Source organism: Aspergillus affinis (assembly GCF_023601865.1).
Source record: "Aspergillus affinis strain CMG 70 chromosome Unknown NODE_34_length_287566_cov_88_205910, whole genome shotgun sequence".
NCBI classification, from domain to species: domain Eukaryota; kingdom Fungi; phylum Ascomycota; class Eurotiomycetes; order Eurotiales; family Aspergillaceae; genus Aspergillus; species Aspergillus affinis.
Genome location: NW_026515815.1, coordinates 238,495 through 256,047, shown reverse-complemented (window position 1 = coordinate 256,047; position 17,553 = coordinate 238,495). Strand labels below are relative to the sequence as shown.

General features: G+C 47.2%; 8 protein-coding genes across 8 annotated transcripts; 6 read left to right on the top strand and 2 right to left on the bottom strand.

The window, feature by feature from the left end:
- Positions 1-540: 540 nt before the first annotated feature.
- On the top strand, positions 541-2,299 carry KD926_006524 (Pyruvate/Phosphoenolpyruvate kinase; the record flags this gene model as incomplete). The annotated part of the gene is made up of 5 exons (XM_053099517.1): positions 541-892; positions 941-1,335; positions 1,685-1,840; positions 1,889-2,060; positions 2,136-2,299. 5 exons carry the CDS (start codon positions 541-543, stop codon positions 2,297-2,299), a joined length of 1,239 nt encoding a protein of 412 aa, XP_052956781.1.
- Positions 2,300-2,752: 453 nt separating this feature from the next.
- Positions 2,753-3,569, top strand: KD926_006523 (SDR family NAD(P)-dependent oxidoreductase; the record flags this gene model as incomplete). The annotated part of the gene is made up of 2 exons (XM_053099516.1): positions 2,753-2,845; positions 2,895-3,569. The coding sequence occupies 2 exons, from the start codon at positions 2,753-2,755 to the stop codon at positions 3,567-3,569; spliced, it is 768 nt and encodes a 255-aa protein (XP_052956780.1).
- A 401-nt stretch (positions 3,570-3,970) lies between these two features.
- Positions 3,971-4,384, top strand: KD926_006522 (tryptophan synthase beta subunit-like PLP-dependent enzyme; the record flags this gene model as incomplete). The annotated part of the gene is made up of 1 exon (XM_053099515.1): positions 3,971-4,384. The coding sequence occupies one exon, from the start codon at positions 3,971-3,973 to the stop codon at positions 4,382-4,384; it is 414 nt and encodes a 137-aa protein (XP_052956779.1).
- Positions 4,385-6,368: 1,984 nt separating this feature from the next.
- KD926_006521 (DUF706-domain-containing protein) lies at positions 6,369-7,298 on the top strand (the record flags this gene model as incomplete). The annotated part of the gene is made up of 1 exon (XM_053099514.1): positions 6,369-7,298. The coding sequence occupies one exon, from the start codon at positions 6,369-6,371 to the stop codon at positions 7,296-7,298; it is 930 nt and encodes a 309-aa protein (XP_052956778.1).
- A 1,604-nt stretch (positions 7,299-8,902) lies between these two features.
- Positions 8,903-10,188, top strand: KD926_006520 (NAD(P)-dependent alcohol dehydrogenase; the record flags this gene model as incomplete). The annotated part of the gene is made up of 3 exons (XM_053099513.1): positions 8,903-9,170; positions 9,262-9,794; positions 9,913-10,188. The coding sequence occupies 3 exons, from the start codon at positions 8,903-8,905 to the stop codon at positions 10,186-10,188; spliced, it is 1,077 nt and encodes a 358-aa protein (XP_052956777.1).
- A 1,906-nt stretch (positions 10,189-12,094) lies between these two features.
- Positions 12,095-12,657, top strand: KD926_006519 (uncharacterized protein; the record flags this gene model as incomplete). Its single annotated transcript, XM_053099512.1, has 2 exons — positions 12,095-12,406; positions 12,478-12,657. 2 exons carry the CDS (start codon positions 12,095-12,097, stop codon positions 12,655-12,657), a joined length of 492 nt encoding a protein of 163 aa, XP_052956776.1.
- An 894-nt stretch (positions 12,658-13,551) lies between these two features.
- Positions 13,552-14,049, bottom strand: KD926_006518 (uncharacterized protein; the record flags this gene model as incomplete). The annotated part of the gene is made up of 2 exons (XM_053099511.1): positions 13,552-13,748; positions 13,848-14,049. The coding sequence occupies 2 exons, from the start codon at positions 14,047-14,049 to the stop codon at positions 13,552-13,554; spliced, it is 399 nt and encodes a 132-aa protein (XP_052956775.1).
- A 552-nt stretch (positions 14,050-14,601) lies between these two features.
- KD926_006517 (cytochrome P450) lies at positions 14,602-16,645 on the bottom strand (the record flags this gene model as incomplete). Its single annotated transcript, XM_053099510.1, has 7 exons — positions 14,602-15,046; positions 15,121-15,392; positions 15,449-15,687; positions 15,742-15,893; positions 15,964-16,161; positions 16,241-16,373; positions 16,441-16,645. 7 exons carry the CDS (start codon positions 16,643-16,645, stop codon positions 14,602-14,604), a joined length of 1,644 nt encoding a protein of 547 aa, XP_052956774.1.
- Positions 16,646-17,553: the final 908 nt, after the last annotated feature.

Genomic DNA, 17,553 nt, shown 5'->3' with positions numbered 1-17,553 from the left:
ATGCCTCTACCTCACGTAGTGACTGGGGATTGCATGTAACGCTGGCCATAAGATAGAGGACATTCCCAAGAGCGCGAGAGTGAATGTTGAATTTCTCCCCATCCACAGCCAGTTTACACTAGAGGCCTCTAGAAGCAGTGGAGGTGTAGCATATATGATATCAATAATATTAGTTTTGTTCTTCAGTTTTTAGAACGGCATGAAGGAGAATACATACCGCCACCCTGCATAGATGGTGGGAACAGGGGTAAGGTGATCGGATACGGCCGATGTGGAGAAAGACGGGGAAGTTACTCCGTCAGAGATGACATGTTCTTTGCGCGCTCAATTTGCCCAAGATTCGAGATATGCCTCGCTTTAAAGGCAGATCTGTCAGCGCCTGTCAGTATTGTCGCAGCCAGAAGGTAAAATGTAGTGATGGTAAGCATGCATTTCGCCATTCGTGATCAACACGCTCTGATTGACCGAGGAGCAGAACAACCATGCGCAACGTGCATTTCAAGTCGGCAGACTTGCATCTTTCCAGGTCGAGAACGGGACATGACCGTCCCTGAGAGCTATGTACGAAGGCTAGAGAGTGAAATCGCACAGCTACGGCAGACGAGTCGCGATAGCCAAGTAGCTGTGATTCACGCCAGCCACCGGCAACCCACAACCCCGTCAAGCAATGAAGTTCAAGAACAGACACGATCAGAGCGACTTATTGAGAACTCGACAACTGAACATTTTGTCCGCAGGCTCAAAGGCGTATACTCGAATCCCTACCAAGACATGTCCAGTCCCTCTCCTTTTCCCACGACATTGGCCCCTGATGAAACCGGGTTCCATGAGAGTGACGCCCAACCCAAGGCATCCAACTACACTTACATTCCTCTGGAAAATGATAACCTCCGTATGTCAAGCCAAGACATCTGGTCGCCTCTTCACCTAACTTTCGCAGGACCAAAAGTGCTCGTTAAACTTCCACCGCACTCTTACGCACTCTACCTTATAGGCCAGTTTGAATCTTTCATGGGGTCCGATTATCACTGGTACCAAAAGAAGCGATTTCGTGCTCAAATAGATGCCGTATACGATCCATCACGATCACAGCGAATCGAAAGAACATGGCTTTGCTGCTTTTCTGTTGTCTTGGTCCTGGGAGAATCATATAACGATACCATCGTCCCATCGTTTTTGATTGACAACAGAACTGGGATTTCTACAGATGGTGCTGCTTCAACAAGTACCGATTCTCTAATTCTGGGAATCGAAATTTTTAAACAAGCCCTGCTCCTTCTACGACCATCGTACGAGGAGCCGACAATAGACCAAGTTGAAGCACTTAACCTCATTGTAAGCTTTTTGCGGCGTTGTTGCCACAATTGCATTGGATCTGACTCGACATAGACTTTTTACTGCTACTCCCTCAATCGAAGAAAGACAGCTTATGCATACGCTGGGATGGCCCTTCGATTGGCCGAGCTTCTCAGGCTCTCGAAACCACAGACACGCCTGAGTCCATTGGAACAGGAACATCGCAAACGCGTCTGGTGGACGACCATTTATATGGATGTAATGACTTGTATTGAATGATTACTGGCGCTCGCCCATGCATTTCATGAAGAAGGGGTTGTATTTCCGGATAGCTCCCAATTATCCGCAGCAGACGCTAAACAGTTCTCTGACCCTCAGTATCTCACAGCCCAAGTCAAGCTCTGCCGTATCAAATACCGCATCATCAGGACAGTTGCAGCTCTCCGAAAACTTGATTTTCACTGGAGAGGGAGGGTTCTCAGATGAGACTCTGGTTTTTCCGGCGATGCACACGGTCGCATCCCTGATGCTTCGCTATAATCAGGTATGAAACGCCTTCTAACACTTGAAATGTGACATACTGAAGAATCAGTGTATCATACTTCTTATTCGCCCATTGTTGTTGAAGCAACTCCATGACCTCGTGCACGAACAAGACACCTTAATGCCTAGGAATTACTTCGCAAGCGCAAATACCCAGTGTTTGCAAGCCGCAGCTGATAGTACTGCCATCCAATTCGCCCTCTCGAAATGTCATAAAATCGGTAGGTTCCTTCCTCTGGCCAGACACTGTCGTGGAGATAACTTTCGAAATATTGAGCATTCTAATAGCTCGACAGCGAAGTTCGGATTCTGGGACTCTCTACACATCTTCTCCAGCCTTACCGTACATGTGGTCTCTGGGTGCCTGATAGAGAAGCGTCCCACGGCGTTCGCTACTGGCCGGCCCAACATCCCCTACGGCCCGGTCCGAGGTTTACTGGGGGAAATAGCTCGGGTTTGAAATGCAGCTTCGAAGGATCACGATAAAATGATACGCGACATCGAGGAGCTATTCACGGAGACCCTATCTCATACCGGTCTTACTGCGAGGATCGAAGATCTGGTCGATTGGCCGGAGTTTCTGGAGACTAGAAACATGAGCTTTGAGTTTGACGAGACAATCCCTTTGTTTTGCTGGTCGTGATCGAAAACATAATGAGAGCAATCAAGTTAGAGAGAACAAAATACTTTGTCTCAACATCAAGCTGTTGAGTGATGCTGTATACCAATTAGGGATCAATGTGGGTCTCGGAGATATCCCCGACGGCATTAAGCCGAGAGCCGGCTGTGTCAAACCGAGGGGCAGAACTCAGAAACAATAACATTTACATTCTCTTTTCCCAGATAATAGAATTGACTTCACTCAATCTGTATCTACATTCTTTGGGAAATATCATCTCCTTGGGTCATCACAATGTCGTTGCACGGAAAGGTAGCCATCGTCACCGGCGGTGCCAGAGGCATCGGAGCAGGAATTGTGCGCTGTCTCAGCAAGCAAGGAGCGAAGGTAAGATCGATGCTCGTAGTTAATACGATCGCCTGGCTAACTCCGACAGGTGGCTTTCAACTATGTCTCCCCATCTTCCAAGAGCGTCGCGGATGCCCTCGTCAACGAGCTCCGCAACAACAATGACGTCATCGCTATTCAAGCCGACATGACAGACCCAACATCGCCGAAGGCCATCATAGATGCCACAGTCTCCGCATTCCAAACAAATAGAATCGACATTCTCGTCAACAACGCCGGCGCGGGTGATAACCGCCCCCTGGAGGACGTCACCCAGGACAACTACACCCAACTAATGGACATCAACGTGCGCGCTGTGGTTTTCATGACCCAAGCTATCCTACCCTATCTGCCTACTAGTGGAGGTCGAATCATCAACTTGTCCTCGATCTCGGCTCGGGGCGGCTACGCTACGCAGTCCGTCTACGCGGCTACCAAAGCGGCCGTAGAGGGCCTTACGCGTGTCTGGGCCACCGAACTGGGACATAAATATGGCGTTACTGTGAACGCGGTCAACCCCGGCCCTGTGGATACAGATATGTATCAGGCCGCGGGACCGGTTCATCTGGCGCGCATGGAGGAACAGAACAAGAAGGTTCCTGCTGGACAGAGGTGCGGGACTGTTCAGGATATCGGGGATATTGTTACGTTTTTGGCGGAGGAGAGATCGAGATGGGTCACCGGGGATGTGATTTGCGCTAATGGAGGGATGCTATATACTTGATCTGGATCTATCTGTGCCTAGCCCGGGAATTCCTATCAGATATAGTACAATCCTTCAGAAACCACAAACACCAAGGTAATCACGCGCGCTGATGATCATAGCTGGAGGCTAAGTGACTCAGTTTCCGGAAAATCTTCCCTGAGACGAGTTTTTCATGACTCGAAGGGCGCGGCGGGTGGGGCGCGTTGTAGGCTTGTAGCATCAGTACCTCGGGAAAGGGAGCATACATCGGGAATACAATCTCTATCTCGGAAGCCCGAATTTTCTCCGGCAACGGAGTGTAGAAGTTTAACCGGTCTGTTGTAACCTTTCCGTCGTACTTTTCAAATTGAACGCACAATGACATTCAAGATTTTCATCAATCATACGAGATTTTCCATAATATTTCTCTCGCCTCGAAAATGCTCCCACTTCTCGGCTCGGCGGCCGATGCCATCGGCAACACACCGCTTGTATGTTTGGATCGTTTAACGACGTCCGTGGGGCTCGAGGGAACCATTGTTGCCAAGCTTGACTATCTCAACCCCGGGGGTTCGAAGAAAGATGGTGTTGCGCTCGGTATCATCGAGGAGGCGGAGCGACTCGGTACGATCAAGCCTGGACAGACGGTGGTTGAGCTCACGAGCGGGAATACGGGCACGGGCCTGTCGATCGTCTGTGCTGTCAAGGGCTACCCCTTCATTTCTGTTATGTCTCGAGGGAATTCGGTCGAACGAGCTCGCATGATGTCCGCACTCGGTGCCGAGGTCGTGCCGGTGGATCGGGCGCCCGGATCGATTCCTGGGCAAGTCTCTGGGTCGACCTCGCCCTCGTAGAAAAAAGGACGACAGAAATCGCTGTTGAACGTGACGCTTTTCGTGCCGATCAGTTCACTCGAGATGGAAATTGGATAGCACATTACGATGGAACAGGTGCCGAGCTCTGGCAGCGAACTGACGGTCACCTGGATGGATTTGTGGACTTTGTCGGTTCCGGAGGCACGTATGCCGGCTGCAGTCGTTTCAACTCAACTGACTTTATCTTCTGGATGTAATCTTCATCTTCCCTTTAGCACATATGTCAATGCAGTGCCGAGGTCTTTTTATGAGGTCTCTGGGCTACTGTCCCATTTTCAGCGGAAGAAACAAGGGCACTGTGGTCACAGCGCACTGTCTGGCCTGATTGGCATTACCTTGAGTTACCCATTGGTTATCAGGCACAACCACTGGTTAGCAGTCCATTTCAATGCCAAGCTACAGGTTTTAGACTTGTTTCGTTCCTGAATTGGTCTTTGGTAAGGGCGGTAGTGACTTAAACCCGTGACAACTCCTTTTTTTCTCCTCAAGAGTTAAGACGGTAGTTAGTTTTCTGCAACAGAAGCGCAGCTTACTTTTATATGATTCGTTGAGGTCGTAGAATGGATAAGTCACTTGATCATTGTTTTTTAGTGACTTGCAAGGAAAGGAGATGAAGATAGTTGCCAGGCACTTATTTTGATGGTAGTTCATTGTTCTGTAATCCTAGTACGTATTAGTTACTCATCAGTTGGGGTTAACTAGTTAAGCCTGTTCCTATATTGTCAGTCTACATAGTTGCGGAGAGTAACGGGATTCTAAAGAATCATTTCTCTGCTGGCCTGACTGCCTAAAAAGCATGTTTGATGCATACAGGTTCAGCTTCAAGTGATCTACCCAGACTAATGGAAAAGCTCATCTGCGCTACGTTCCGTCCGCACTCTTGATATTCTATTTGTTTGGAGTCAAGCCAATGAGGCCTTCTACTTCGAATTTTCGATGTCACTCGGAGCTTCCGTGGTGATTCATATCGTGATCAATATTTGTGGCACACCAAGCTCGTCCATGTTCAGTAATGGTGGGATGGTAAGAATAGCGGTCGCTCTGTTAATTGATATTAGGTTGAACAGGTACTGCTAAAAAATAGGAGATTAGTTTCGTCGCCTATGTGACAAATAGAATCTTGGTACTGTGGTTTATCACCAATACTAATAAGTACGGAATAGAAAAGTTAATGTGAAAGCTTTGAGAATCCAAATCAACGCGATGAGTGACTATGCCAGCTCCAGGCCTGAACTGGAGAATACTGTAACCCGAGGCATGCAGAAAGGAGCTCTTCGGCTTCGCAATGTGAGACTATCGTGCGCATAACGATTTGACACATCTATTAGTTCTTGTTTCGAAAGGACTATTTTGTCCTTTTGATGACAGTTTCTACTGTCTATCTGCTTCGGCTTTCTGTGGGATCCATGATATGAGTAAACCCTACAACTCAAGTGATACTTCCGATCAGTGGCCATCTGGTTGATGACAATGGGGTCCCAGAACCCGCTAGTTGAAGATATCTATGTGATCCCACACTCTTTACAAGCTAAGATAGATTGATGTTAGGAATATGATCCCGAGGCCGTTTAGTGGATGGTAAATCCAGAAAACCAAGGAAGTTAATTTCCGGTGTCTTGTCGTTCACGATGCCCGAGAGATATGGTGATGATTCTGAGTAATGCAATTTACACCTGCTATATGGTCTCCATGACAAATTAAGCATGGATCGGAAATACTTTTCCTGTAATTGGAGGATCAGTTGCTTTGGAGTATGTGAGCCATCTCGGAAACTTGTACCCCGGTACATTATTCTGCTGCCAAATACTCAAAGTAGTACCTATTTATACAGCTGTTCCGTCCGCACAAAGATCATAATCTTAATGACTACTTTCAATATCACAATTCTTCCAAGCAAGCCTTCAAAAACTTTTGATTTCCAATCAGATAACGCACCACCAATTCACCTATTTCATCAATCACTATGACTCCATTTTCTATTACGTCTGAGAGGGGAGTTCCTTCGTTCACTCACCCCCATGAGGGGCAAAGGTTGCAAAATATCTCCGATGCAGTTTATATTGTCAATAATCTCAAAAGCAACCTGAAACGTCAGAAATTATCGAACAGGTTTGACCAGGACTCTGAGTTTGATAAAGAGAAAGACAAAGTTGCTTTTCGCCAATTCGAATCCGCCAGCGATCACGCCAGAGACTTCTACAAAGAGCAGCATTCAAAGAAAACTGTTGCTTACAACCTGAAAGCAAGACACGCATTCCATAGCAAGGTTCGCGCTGAAATGGGTATCTGGGAGGCTATAGAGAAGCTGATCACTCTTATTGATGAGTCAGATCCAGATACCAATCTTTCCCAAATTGAACACCTCCTTCAGTCAGCAGAGGCAGCCAGGCGCAACGGTAAGCTGCGCTGGATGCAGCTTGTTGACCTCTTTCATGACCTGGGCAAGCTCCTGTTTTACTTTGACGCTGAGGGTCAGTGGGATGTTGTCGGAGATACGTCTCCTGTAGGATGCGCATACGATGAGCGAGTCTGCTACGGCAGAGATTCTTTCAGCGAGAATAAAGTCTATGTTCATGCAACTTACGATACAATATTCGGCATATACAGCCCAGGATGTGGACTTGAGAATGTTATGCTTTCGTGGGGCCATGACGAATATCTTTACTATATCGTGAAAGATCAATCAACTTTGCCCTCCGAAGGCCTAGCCATGATTCGATACCATTCCTTATATCCATGGCATATGTCAGGTGTCAATCGTGAGTTGATGAATGATCATGACCATAAGATGATTTGTGCGGTCCAGGCCTTCAACCCGTACGACCTATACAGCAAGAGCGATGAAATTCCCAGTATTAAAGAGCTGAAGGTGCGTAATTCCTTTTCCACTTGATTTTCCTGAATTACGCAAAAAGACTAATTACAGATTTGACAGCCGTACTATATCGAGCTTATTGATGATTTTTTTTCCTTGCAAGGTGATTAGGTGGTAAACAAGTGGCAAGGATTCGGGCCCGATGGTGTTGAATTGAAATCAACGGACGACGATAACCGATATCTTAGAACACCAACATAAGATCAAAGTACTTTGTTTTTTTTAAAGAGTTCAAAAATTCAAAATAAAATAAAAGAGGATTCAAAGTCTGTATTGACTGCCATCGATCGGCTTCAAATCATGATAGTTTGGTTCCGAAATATGCAGTACCGCAAAAGGAACTGTGTTCCTTACCATCTCTTAAATTTTGGACGAAATGTCTCGAATAAGAATAAAGTTTCTTTTTCTTTATAATCCCTTGTATATTCCAGTATTGAAAGGTTGGCAATTAAGCTTGATGATCTTCATGTTGAAATGCCCATGGCCCATAGTAAAGTGTTAGAATGTATATATGTATCAATACTCTCGATGCATGGCAATTTCCTCTTGGCTACTTGAGAACATCAGCCAATAGCTCGTCCATTGAAAGGTCCGCCGGCTTCATTATAAGCACTTGATAATCCTTTTTTTTTTTTTTTAAAAAAAAAAAAAAAAAAAAAAAAAAAAATTGTCTCCTGCCTTGTGCTGATATATGATATGATGGGCAGTGATCAATTAACAATTTTGAAGATAGCGAGGCTGTTGTATGATAAATCTACGGTACTATTGCACATTATGATCCATATCTGAGTAGGATTTTGTACATACGACCACAGGGTGTGGAGAACAGGGCTTCCCGTCCGCTCAGCCGTACTTAAGCCACACGCCGGCAGGTTAGTAGTTGGGTGGGTGACCACCAGCGAATCCCTGCTGTTTTATGTTTTTGCTTTTCCTCTTTTTTTTTACTCTAAAACAAGAAGAAAAGAAATAAAAATTGAGAATGGAGACAAAATGTGAAGGCCAGTTTCATTATTTGTTCGGCATAATTGTTAATTCCAAGACGAAAATTATACAATAATTCATTGGTAATGGGTGTGGGCGGAATTCGTTTCTCTCTGTAAAATCAAAGAAGTTATTCTCTGGCCCAGTGGCGCTTTCAACCCAACGTGCAGGACTTTGAAATCTCGGAATATCGTAAACTGGCCGCGTATATGGCGAAATCTACACATGTTGGAGTATTACTTGAACTATCAGAGTGAAACTAGTCGGATAGGTACCGAGTCAAAGCTCCGACCTTAGGCCAATCCGCGCAAAGCCCAGATGACATTGATTCGGCGATAACTCCAGCAGTCCAGCTCCGCCTCTTCCAGATGTCTGGTCATACTGCATAATCTCCTGGAAAAATCGCCGAGACGGAAAGCCCCACTCGGAGCTATCTCCGACGAGCTGGCGACCACATAGTGAACCCTAACTTCAGAACATGCAGTCATTCAACCAAGGCATCATATTATTAACAACACCGGAGGAGATGATTATCTATAAATATGTACAGATATCCCTTGTTCTGCTAGACTCCTTACCTCCTATTCTTTCAACTATCATCTTTACACTACAACCTATGCTCCTTATACCCAAAAGACAAGATGGACATCACCACCCGCAAACCACAGAACCTCGCCATTCACACGAGCCCCAAGAACGACCTCCGTCTCGTGGAATCAGAGATCCCTTCTATCAAACCAGATGAATGTCTTATCCACGTCCGCGCCACGGGCATTTGTGGCTCCGACGTCCATTTCTGGAAACACGGTCGTATCGGACCCATGATCGTGACGGGGGACAATGGACTCGGACACGAGAGTGCAGGCGTCGTGCTGAAAGTAGGCGAGGAGGTGAAGAACTTTAAACTTGGTAGGTTTGGTTTTCTACTTTACTCTGAACTCCTCGGAGTAGTTTCCGTCCACTGTTGGGATGTTGTATTTACGCAATACGAAATGGACAGGTGATAAAGTGGCCCTCGAGTGCGGCATTCCGTGCTCCAAAGCTTCCTGCTCCTTCTGTCGGAGCGGTCAATACAACGCCTGTCCAGACGTGGTGTTCTTCTCCACCCCTCCTCACCATGGTACTCTGCGCCGATACCACGCGCACCCAGAAGCTTGGCTTCACAAGCTCCCAGAACACCTATCTTTCGAAGAAGGTGCACTGTTGGAGCCACTCACTGTTGCGTTGGCGGGTGTGGATCGCTCGGGTTTGCGCCTTGCTGATCCAGTCGTGATCTGCGGCGCCGGGCCGATCGGTCTGGTGACACTGTTGGCGGCAAATGCGGCGGGCGCGGAGCCGATTGTTATTACAGATGTTGATGAGAATCGGTTGCAGAAGGCGAAAGAATTAGTAGGTAGGGTGAGGACAGTGAAGGTTGAGATTGGTGAGACGGCGCAGGCCGTGGGCGAGAGGATTGTGCAGGTGTTGGGCACGGAGGCGAAGTTAGTGATGGAGTGCACCGGGGTAGAGAGCAGTATGCAGGCGGGCATTTATGTAAGGCTCTTCCTTCCCTTTCTTCCTTCTTCTCTCTTTGCTTTCTTGAAGTCACAAATAAGGCAGAGATGGTCGGGTATAACCCACAGACGAGAGCTAATGAGTGATGTTAATCTAGGCAACGCGCTTCGGAGGCACCGTTTTCGTGATCGGAGTGGGCAAAGACTTCCAGAACATACCATTTGGGCATATGGCAGCCAAAGAGATTGATCTGAGATTCCAGTACCGGTATCATGATATCTATCCGAAGGCGATTAGCCTGGTGGCGACGGGGATGGTGGATTTGAAGCCGTTGGTCTCACATCGATTTGCGCTGGAAGATGGGATCAAAGCATTTGATACGGCGAGCAATCCGCAGGCGAAGGCCATAAAAGTTCAGGTTGTTGATGAATAGTTTCTTAGAATCATAGAAGATAGATGAGAAATGATAGGCGTATTCTGTTCGACTAAGGGCTATCACAAGTAACGCCTTATCGGGATGGGGCGCTTCTATGTAGGAGAATGGAGCTAACAAGGTCTTCCCAGCAACAGTATCGTAGTCAGTAGGAAGTCGGGCTAGCGCCCAGGCTTCTATATGACGATTTCAAGGGATACATGCGGTTGACGAGGTGTAGATCCGTGTCAGAAATCACACTGACACTTTGGTGGTTGTTCGTGATGATGGACCTCTAGTAGGGTTGTAATATGCGCATTATTGGACTGCATCCTATAGGATTTCAAGGTCTAGAGCGCGCTTCCCGAATATGACTGCACACATACGTATTAGTTGTAAACCACTCGGTTGTTCTTTCGTGATGACCGTCTGCGAACACCATACTACCTTTTCTGGGTAACCCGTAATCTAACTTGGCTATGCCCGATGAGTTTTTCCGGATAAACCGGTTAAAATAGGATTTGAGGAATTGGGGGAGTCTTGTCTAGTAACACTATGTGGTCTGATTGACTGCAGAGAAGAATCATCATATGTCCCCCCTCAGAGTTCTTTCTGCGATTTTGGTCCGAGTTTGCCGATGTGTAAGACCCAAGTCGATCTAGAACATCTCGAAATAATCCATTGCAAGGCATGAATCACCGGAATGACCATATTACACCTAGCGTACGGAGTAGTGTTCTACAATTTATCGGACCCAGGCTGGTTAGTATGTTTAAGGCAAACAGACGCAAAGATAACAGAATACCATTATGATTGATGAACCCCTCTTCAGATATTACCTTGCATATGTATGAACCAAAGCAAACATCAAGGGTAGGGCTGAGTGGCGAGATGGATTGGACTGGCCTGTGTGCTACCCCTGGGCAACGTAGCAGTGCTATCCTGGAACCCCTGTCCATTGTGGCAATACGATATGGGCCGCGGATATACTGTACACTTGTAAAGTGTTTGCTACAACAAGAACTTGAGAGTATCCTAGTCGGACAACTGTCGAGATTGATTGATTTGCCTCAAGGCGGACCTGAATCAAGGTGGGCTATTTTGTATCAATTGATAGGGCCTCGCGCCTACAGCAAAACTATTAAGTTCTAATCGTTTATACCAAGAAGATACATGTTATGTTTGTTACCGAGTCTATGCGAACGCTAGTCATTGACACCGTACCTATTCTTTCTCTCTGATCATGTCTACCAAATCGCCACGTTCGGACCGGTCGATCCGGATCACCGCTGTCAAACTCTTGTTTTTTATTCAGGGGTCTATCCATTTAGCTTAATATGGATAGCTTAGTTAGCTTATTTATGCATCTAATAAAGTACCAAGAACTTGACCATTCATAATCTCCAACAGAATGCGCCAGGGATCTAGTTACCGCGCTAGCCGGGCTGACTGCGTCATGAAAATGAGACACAAGCTATGAGGAGCCTCGAAATATTTTCGTCGTTCGCAAAATTCTAGGTCTGCTTTCACCCCGGTGAGTCTCATGGGAAGTACCGCCATAAGGCCACGTACGGATCGAAATTGGAGCCGAACCATGTTGTCGAGTAATCAACTATTTTCTGCAACGGGATTCATAGTCATCGGTTCTGATTGATGGAGAAATGGCAAGAGAGACCGATTCACATACGCATAGCGTAGCTTTCAGCCGGAAACACCCTTTGAGTGACCTGGCCCTCTTTGCCATGGTCTTGGACTGTGTGAGAAGCAATGTAACAGATCAAATGTAACCGTCTGCCTCGAAAAAGTCAAGAGCTCAAGTATAAAAGCGCCGAGGGCTTCTCCTGTCCTGGGACTATTCAACAGACAGCAGTCATCATTCGTGTCAGTCTAGCAGCCAAATCCAACTTATACCACTCAAACTCCCAACATGCGTTTCACTTTTGCCCTTACTACCTCGACCCTTGCCTTGGCCTCTGCCGCTGTTGGCAAAGAAACCATCTATCCTCCAGGAGGACCGGGTGTAATCCGGGTTAGCCTCGCCGGCGAGAGCGAATTCACCGGCTGTCTGAACGCCGACGGCAAATGGACCGTGACAGACAACTGCGCCCAAATCTTTGGCAACGGCCAGGGAGGAGTTTCCAGCGACAAGGGCTGGTTGATTCTCGACGACGACTCCGCGATCACCACTACTTCCGGTACTTGGTCCGTCGCCTGGATTGGCACCCATGATGGAGAAAACGTAAGGGATCCGTTCTTGTCCGTATTTCGTTCATTGACTGTCGACTGACTGACTTTCTCTTTCTCTCACAGAGAGACACCAAACACTTGATTGGCAACATTGGCATCGAGACTGGCGATGTGCCCCATGGAGGGCCCACGTGGTATGCGGCAGCAATTGCAGTTCAGGATGAGACGGTACAAGTCAGCGGTGCGAAGACGGAGGATGCTCAGGAAATCTACTTGTCCTTCATTAGCACTTTTGAGGAGTAATTGGGGTGACCAAGTTGCTGCTATAGAGGAGCATCGTCTGAATGTGATGGTATCAACGAAGGTGTCGAGGGTGTCGAGAGTGTGCGCGAGATAACTAGTGGGCGTTCGATTTCAAAGGACGATGGACTTAATTCTATTTGGTTGTGCATTTTGGGAGCTGTAATGTATTTGATCAACACGTTGGACATGTTCTGATGATGGTAGGAAAGGCCTAGTAAATCATTAAAACTGGTTAGTTTTGTCTATTAATTCTCTCAGCAACCACTGCGTCCGGTCCGTTCGGTCCGGAATATGGATATCCACAAAGAGATAATAATAGGGGATAGCTACGGTTCTAAAGTGGGGAGGGCCGTATTTGCATCTGTAGTGAAGATGGTTAATGCCATGCCTCTATTATTTCATTGAAAGGTTGCTACTATGCCTCGGAAGTCACAACCGATTTTCTCGATTGCAATTGCACAACAATAGCGCTTGGAATTAAAAATATTGAACAGCAAGAGGAGTGGACAAAGAGAAAACACAAGAAGGAAGCAGGGAAGAATCTTCAAGAAAACATGAGAAAAGTGGGTCTCAGAAGGGGCTGCGATCCCGAATATCTACTCGGAAACGGCGTGATGTTCCCTCATTCGGGACATTGATGACGAAAGCAGCTGATGAGTGGGAACGAGGAACCGGTTCTAGTAGCAAATCAATCCACCATAGTCTCAAGGATTCTCATCTAGACCGTCCATCGCGAGTGTGCAGTGACAGCTATCCGGCAACCGGGTACAGGTTCCCGGGATATCACCATACATTCCCTTTTGCAGACTACATCATTCAATAATAATCATAACACAAGACCTGTCAATCCCTTAATTCAATATCATTCGCCCCCTGAAAATGGCCATGAATGAGTCACGCCACAAAAGCAGTCATCGCCTGATGATCGACCAGGCACGCCTTGCCCACGACAAAACCACGCAGTGAATGGAGTGACCGAGCCATTCGGGGGGCGACCCGAGGCCAGGGGGGCTCCACCCGCCAAAACTCTTCAACTTGCTCGGGACCCGTTCCCGAGCTGCTTCCCGGCCATACGGTCCGGCCACGGATCACTATAAATAATCGCGAGGCCGTCGCGATGCAGGTCCAGAATAGCTTCAGGATATCATTATTCGATCAACAGACCCTCAATTGAAGTCTTTACAATATACCATTTCCGGTTTCCACCTCGATAATCATGATGTTCCACGCCGACCCCTTCCCCGAAGTCTCGCTTCCCAAGTTCTCCCTCCGCCGCGCCATGAACTCGCATCGCGGATCGTCACAAACAGGTAGCCTGCTGGGATCGAGGAAGTCCTCGATGTCTGAATCACGCAAAGGATCAATGTTCACACGGTCGGCTCGTTCGAGCATTTCCGATGAACGAACCCAATCGAAGATGGTGAGCTCAATTGATGTTGTTCATGGTTTAGATGCAGCAGAACTAACTATATATTTCCCTATAGCACGCTTCTCGGTGACGTCATCATCTCTGCCGTACAATTTCCACATACAAAAGTGTTTTTCTAAGTTTGCGAGTTCAATCGATACGGTACGTTCTGATGGGCAATCGCATTCTTTGCTGTGAGGTTCGTCTAACCCGATGACAGATTATTTGACACATTTGCGGCATTTTTTCGGTCGTCACAAAAAATTCATGAGTTATGACATCATCTTTGGTTTCGGCGGTGTAAGTCAGGCCACTTCCCGACGGTCTAGATTCCCGGGGCTAATTTTAGACTCCAGTTTTCCCAACAACTCCTCTTTAATACTCGTTCCTATAGATCTTAATATTAATTCAATACCCGTGATATCTTCACTCCAGCCTAAAAAAGTACTCCGTGTGTTCCTCTATCTCTCTAGGCGGTACCTACTGTCACTAGAATATGTGTAAAGTATAGTTCCGATTTTTCTTTCAGAGAGTCTCTAGACCTCTACATTCATGTCCTGATCTCGCTCGTGCCCACAAACACTCCATCTCCCATCTAATTTATCCGCATCACTTCTTTGCCACGGGAACACCTTCTCAACATCCCTCACCAGCAGCTCGTGCTTTTCACTCCGTGGCGTGACTGCAGCCGTAAACGGATGTGGATGGCTAACAACCCCCGGCTTGAACCCAACATCCGGCTCAATGCCTACCCCGTCGGCTGTTTTCCCCTTGCTAATATTAAACACCGCCAGTGACTGCGCAATGTTCAGGAATATGATCGAGTCGGCGAGGAAGCGGCCGGGGCACGTGCGTCGTCCGAACCCGAAAGCAAAGCGGTGGGGATCAAGCTCCTGCGTAGGGTTCTTGCCGGTTGGCAGGAAACGCTCGGGATTGAAGGACATTGGGTTGGGGTATGTTGCTGGGCTGTGAGTGAAATACCTATAATCATTCATTAGACGTCGCATATGAGATGAAGAGATAAGTGGTAGAGGTCACTAGGACAGAGTGCGTACCAGACGTTCGCCAACACTGTCGTCCCCCTGGGGAGGAAATACCCCTCGAAAATATCGTCCGCTGTGCTGGTATGCGGAAGACCCATAGGCGCTACCGGCTTCCATCGCAGGGTCTCTTTGACGAGCGCATCGACGTAAGGTAGGTTCTCGCGGTCCTTGGCTTTCGGGAGACGTGCGGATCCCACCACGCGATCGATTTCTTCCTGCGCCTTCTGCTGGACCTCTGGATAGATCGACATGGCGAGGAAGAACGATGCGATGGCTGACACTACCTTTGGGATAGTTAATGTGACGCTTGGAGATGTGGGGTCAATAGACATTAACATACAGTATCTGCCCCAGCCGCATATATAGAGAGAGCAAGCCACTTTTGTAAATCCTCGTCCTCAAGGCTTAAGTGCTTCTGATCCAGGAGACTGGACAGAATCGATGGGGTGTGTCTACCATGAGACATCTCACCTTTGACAAAGGCGTGAGGTGTCTCCGTGAACTCCATTAGATTGCGACGCCATTCTCGAGCTGAGAGCTTGAACTTGGAGCCGGGACACCAGTCGGGTATCCATTTTACTTTTTACTTTTAGTTACCAGTAAATAGTACGATATGAGAAAAACGAGACTCACGGAAAGGAAGCATATCGACAACCCAACTACCTGGAACGGCTGCCTGGGCAAACTCGATCCCAATCTGTTCAGCCCCATCAACGAGGGGATCTGTCCCATGGGATTCAATCGTGTAGCCGTAAATACACTTGAGAATTATAGCACCTGCTTCTCTGGGGTTTGTCAGAGGGCTGTTGACATCATCTTTTGAATAATTTCAGGCCTGGGTGAATCGGCACCAACCGTCTAATATACTTTACTAGTCCAAGTGAGTCCCTAAACGTATGAAGTAGAAAATGACCGCATTCTGCCTCGACCAGAGACCGCAAAGGCAATTCTGCGACTTTCTTTCTCGACCCAATAAATCGGGATGTATTGCGCCGATGACTCCGAACTTTGGCAGAGTACGGGATTAAGGCGAGTGCGTTTTCCCAACCGAGCCTACATGGTGATACTTGTCAGTGATTCCAGGATCAAAAGTTATCCAGTGAAGGGAAAAGAGAGCAGGGCTCAACCGTACAATTCACCTGCCATCACCTGTTTAGGCCGCGAAGAATAGATCGCGGAGCGTTTCTCCAGAAGTTCGAATGCCATCCAGGCGTCGTTAATAATGACGAACAACTGTCCCATTACATTGACAGAACTTATTGGGCCTTGTTTTGAAACGTTTGTTAATACATCTATATTATAGAACAAGTGCAGGGCGCAAATGTGACATACCATACAAATCCTTATGTCTCAACCAATGCAACGCCTCGGGTTCGTCAGATTTTGGCAGGTCCGCTAAATTTCCAGTAACGAGACTGCCTTTTGGCCCGGGAGGAGGTGGTAAGCCATGTGCTCTTCGGCGTTTCAGGCAGTGATGGAGAGAGATCAGCCCCGAGAAGAGGATAGCTAATTTGATCAGCGTGTATACTAAGGACATGGCGGACAGCTGAAATATGTGGCGGACAATTGAGACTCCAAAAATATGCGTTATATGTATATGTTATAGATATACACACATATGGATTTTAGAAGGGGTATACGACGTATTGAAGAAGGGCTGATATTTTAATTCTCCGTTTAAAGTTAGAGTTCCACCGGGCAGGATACAGGCATATCCCGTTTCCGAGAAATCAAGGAGAACGACGTCAAGACATCAACGAAAACTAGAAAAGGAAGCAGACCATGATTTGAACGGGTCTCGCACGAAACAAAAGAAAGAAAGAAAGAAACCGGGGGGAGAAGAAGAAGACGAAGAAGGAGAGAAGAGGCAGATGGCAATGACGGTAAGGCAGTAAGGCATCAAAATACCTTCTAAGGCAGGTGGACCGAAACGTACGTCATTGCTTTACTGCTTCTATCTAATAAAATAATGTTATAGTTGTGGCATCACGATCATTGTTCAAGCCCAGGTCGTATTTGGCTGCAATCTGGGGTATCACATTATATAACGGAACCTCGACTGTCCAGCCCTTTGCAGTCTTCACACGCAAGCATACTTTGTCAACTGTTTCCGCGCCCTCTCAATAACTATCTTTCCGACTAATTTCCTGGAAGCCAACCGTCCTGAACCCACTTCATTCTCCTCCCGGCAAAGCAGCCACAACATCCAACCCCATAGGTGCATTATTTAGAACTTCTTACACTTTCATCGTAGCTCTCGCCGGTCCATGATCACCCAGGTACTCCGCAGAGACTTTATTAAAAGCCTCGAATTGCTCAAAGTCGGTCGGGTAGACATTTTGCTTGATGATGCGGTCTAGAGTCGTCCCGGATTCCTCGAGGATGAGATTGAGGTTATGGTGGCAGGGTCGAGGAGAATGCAGGCTGTGGTGAAAACGAGGTTGT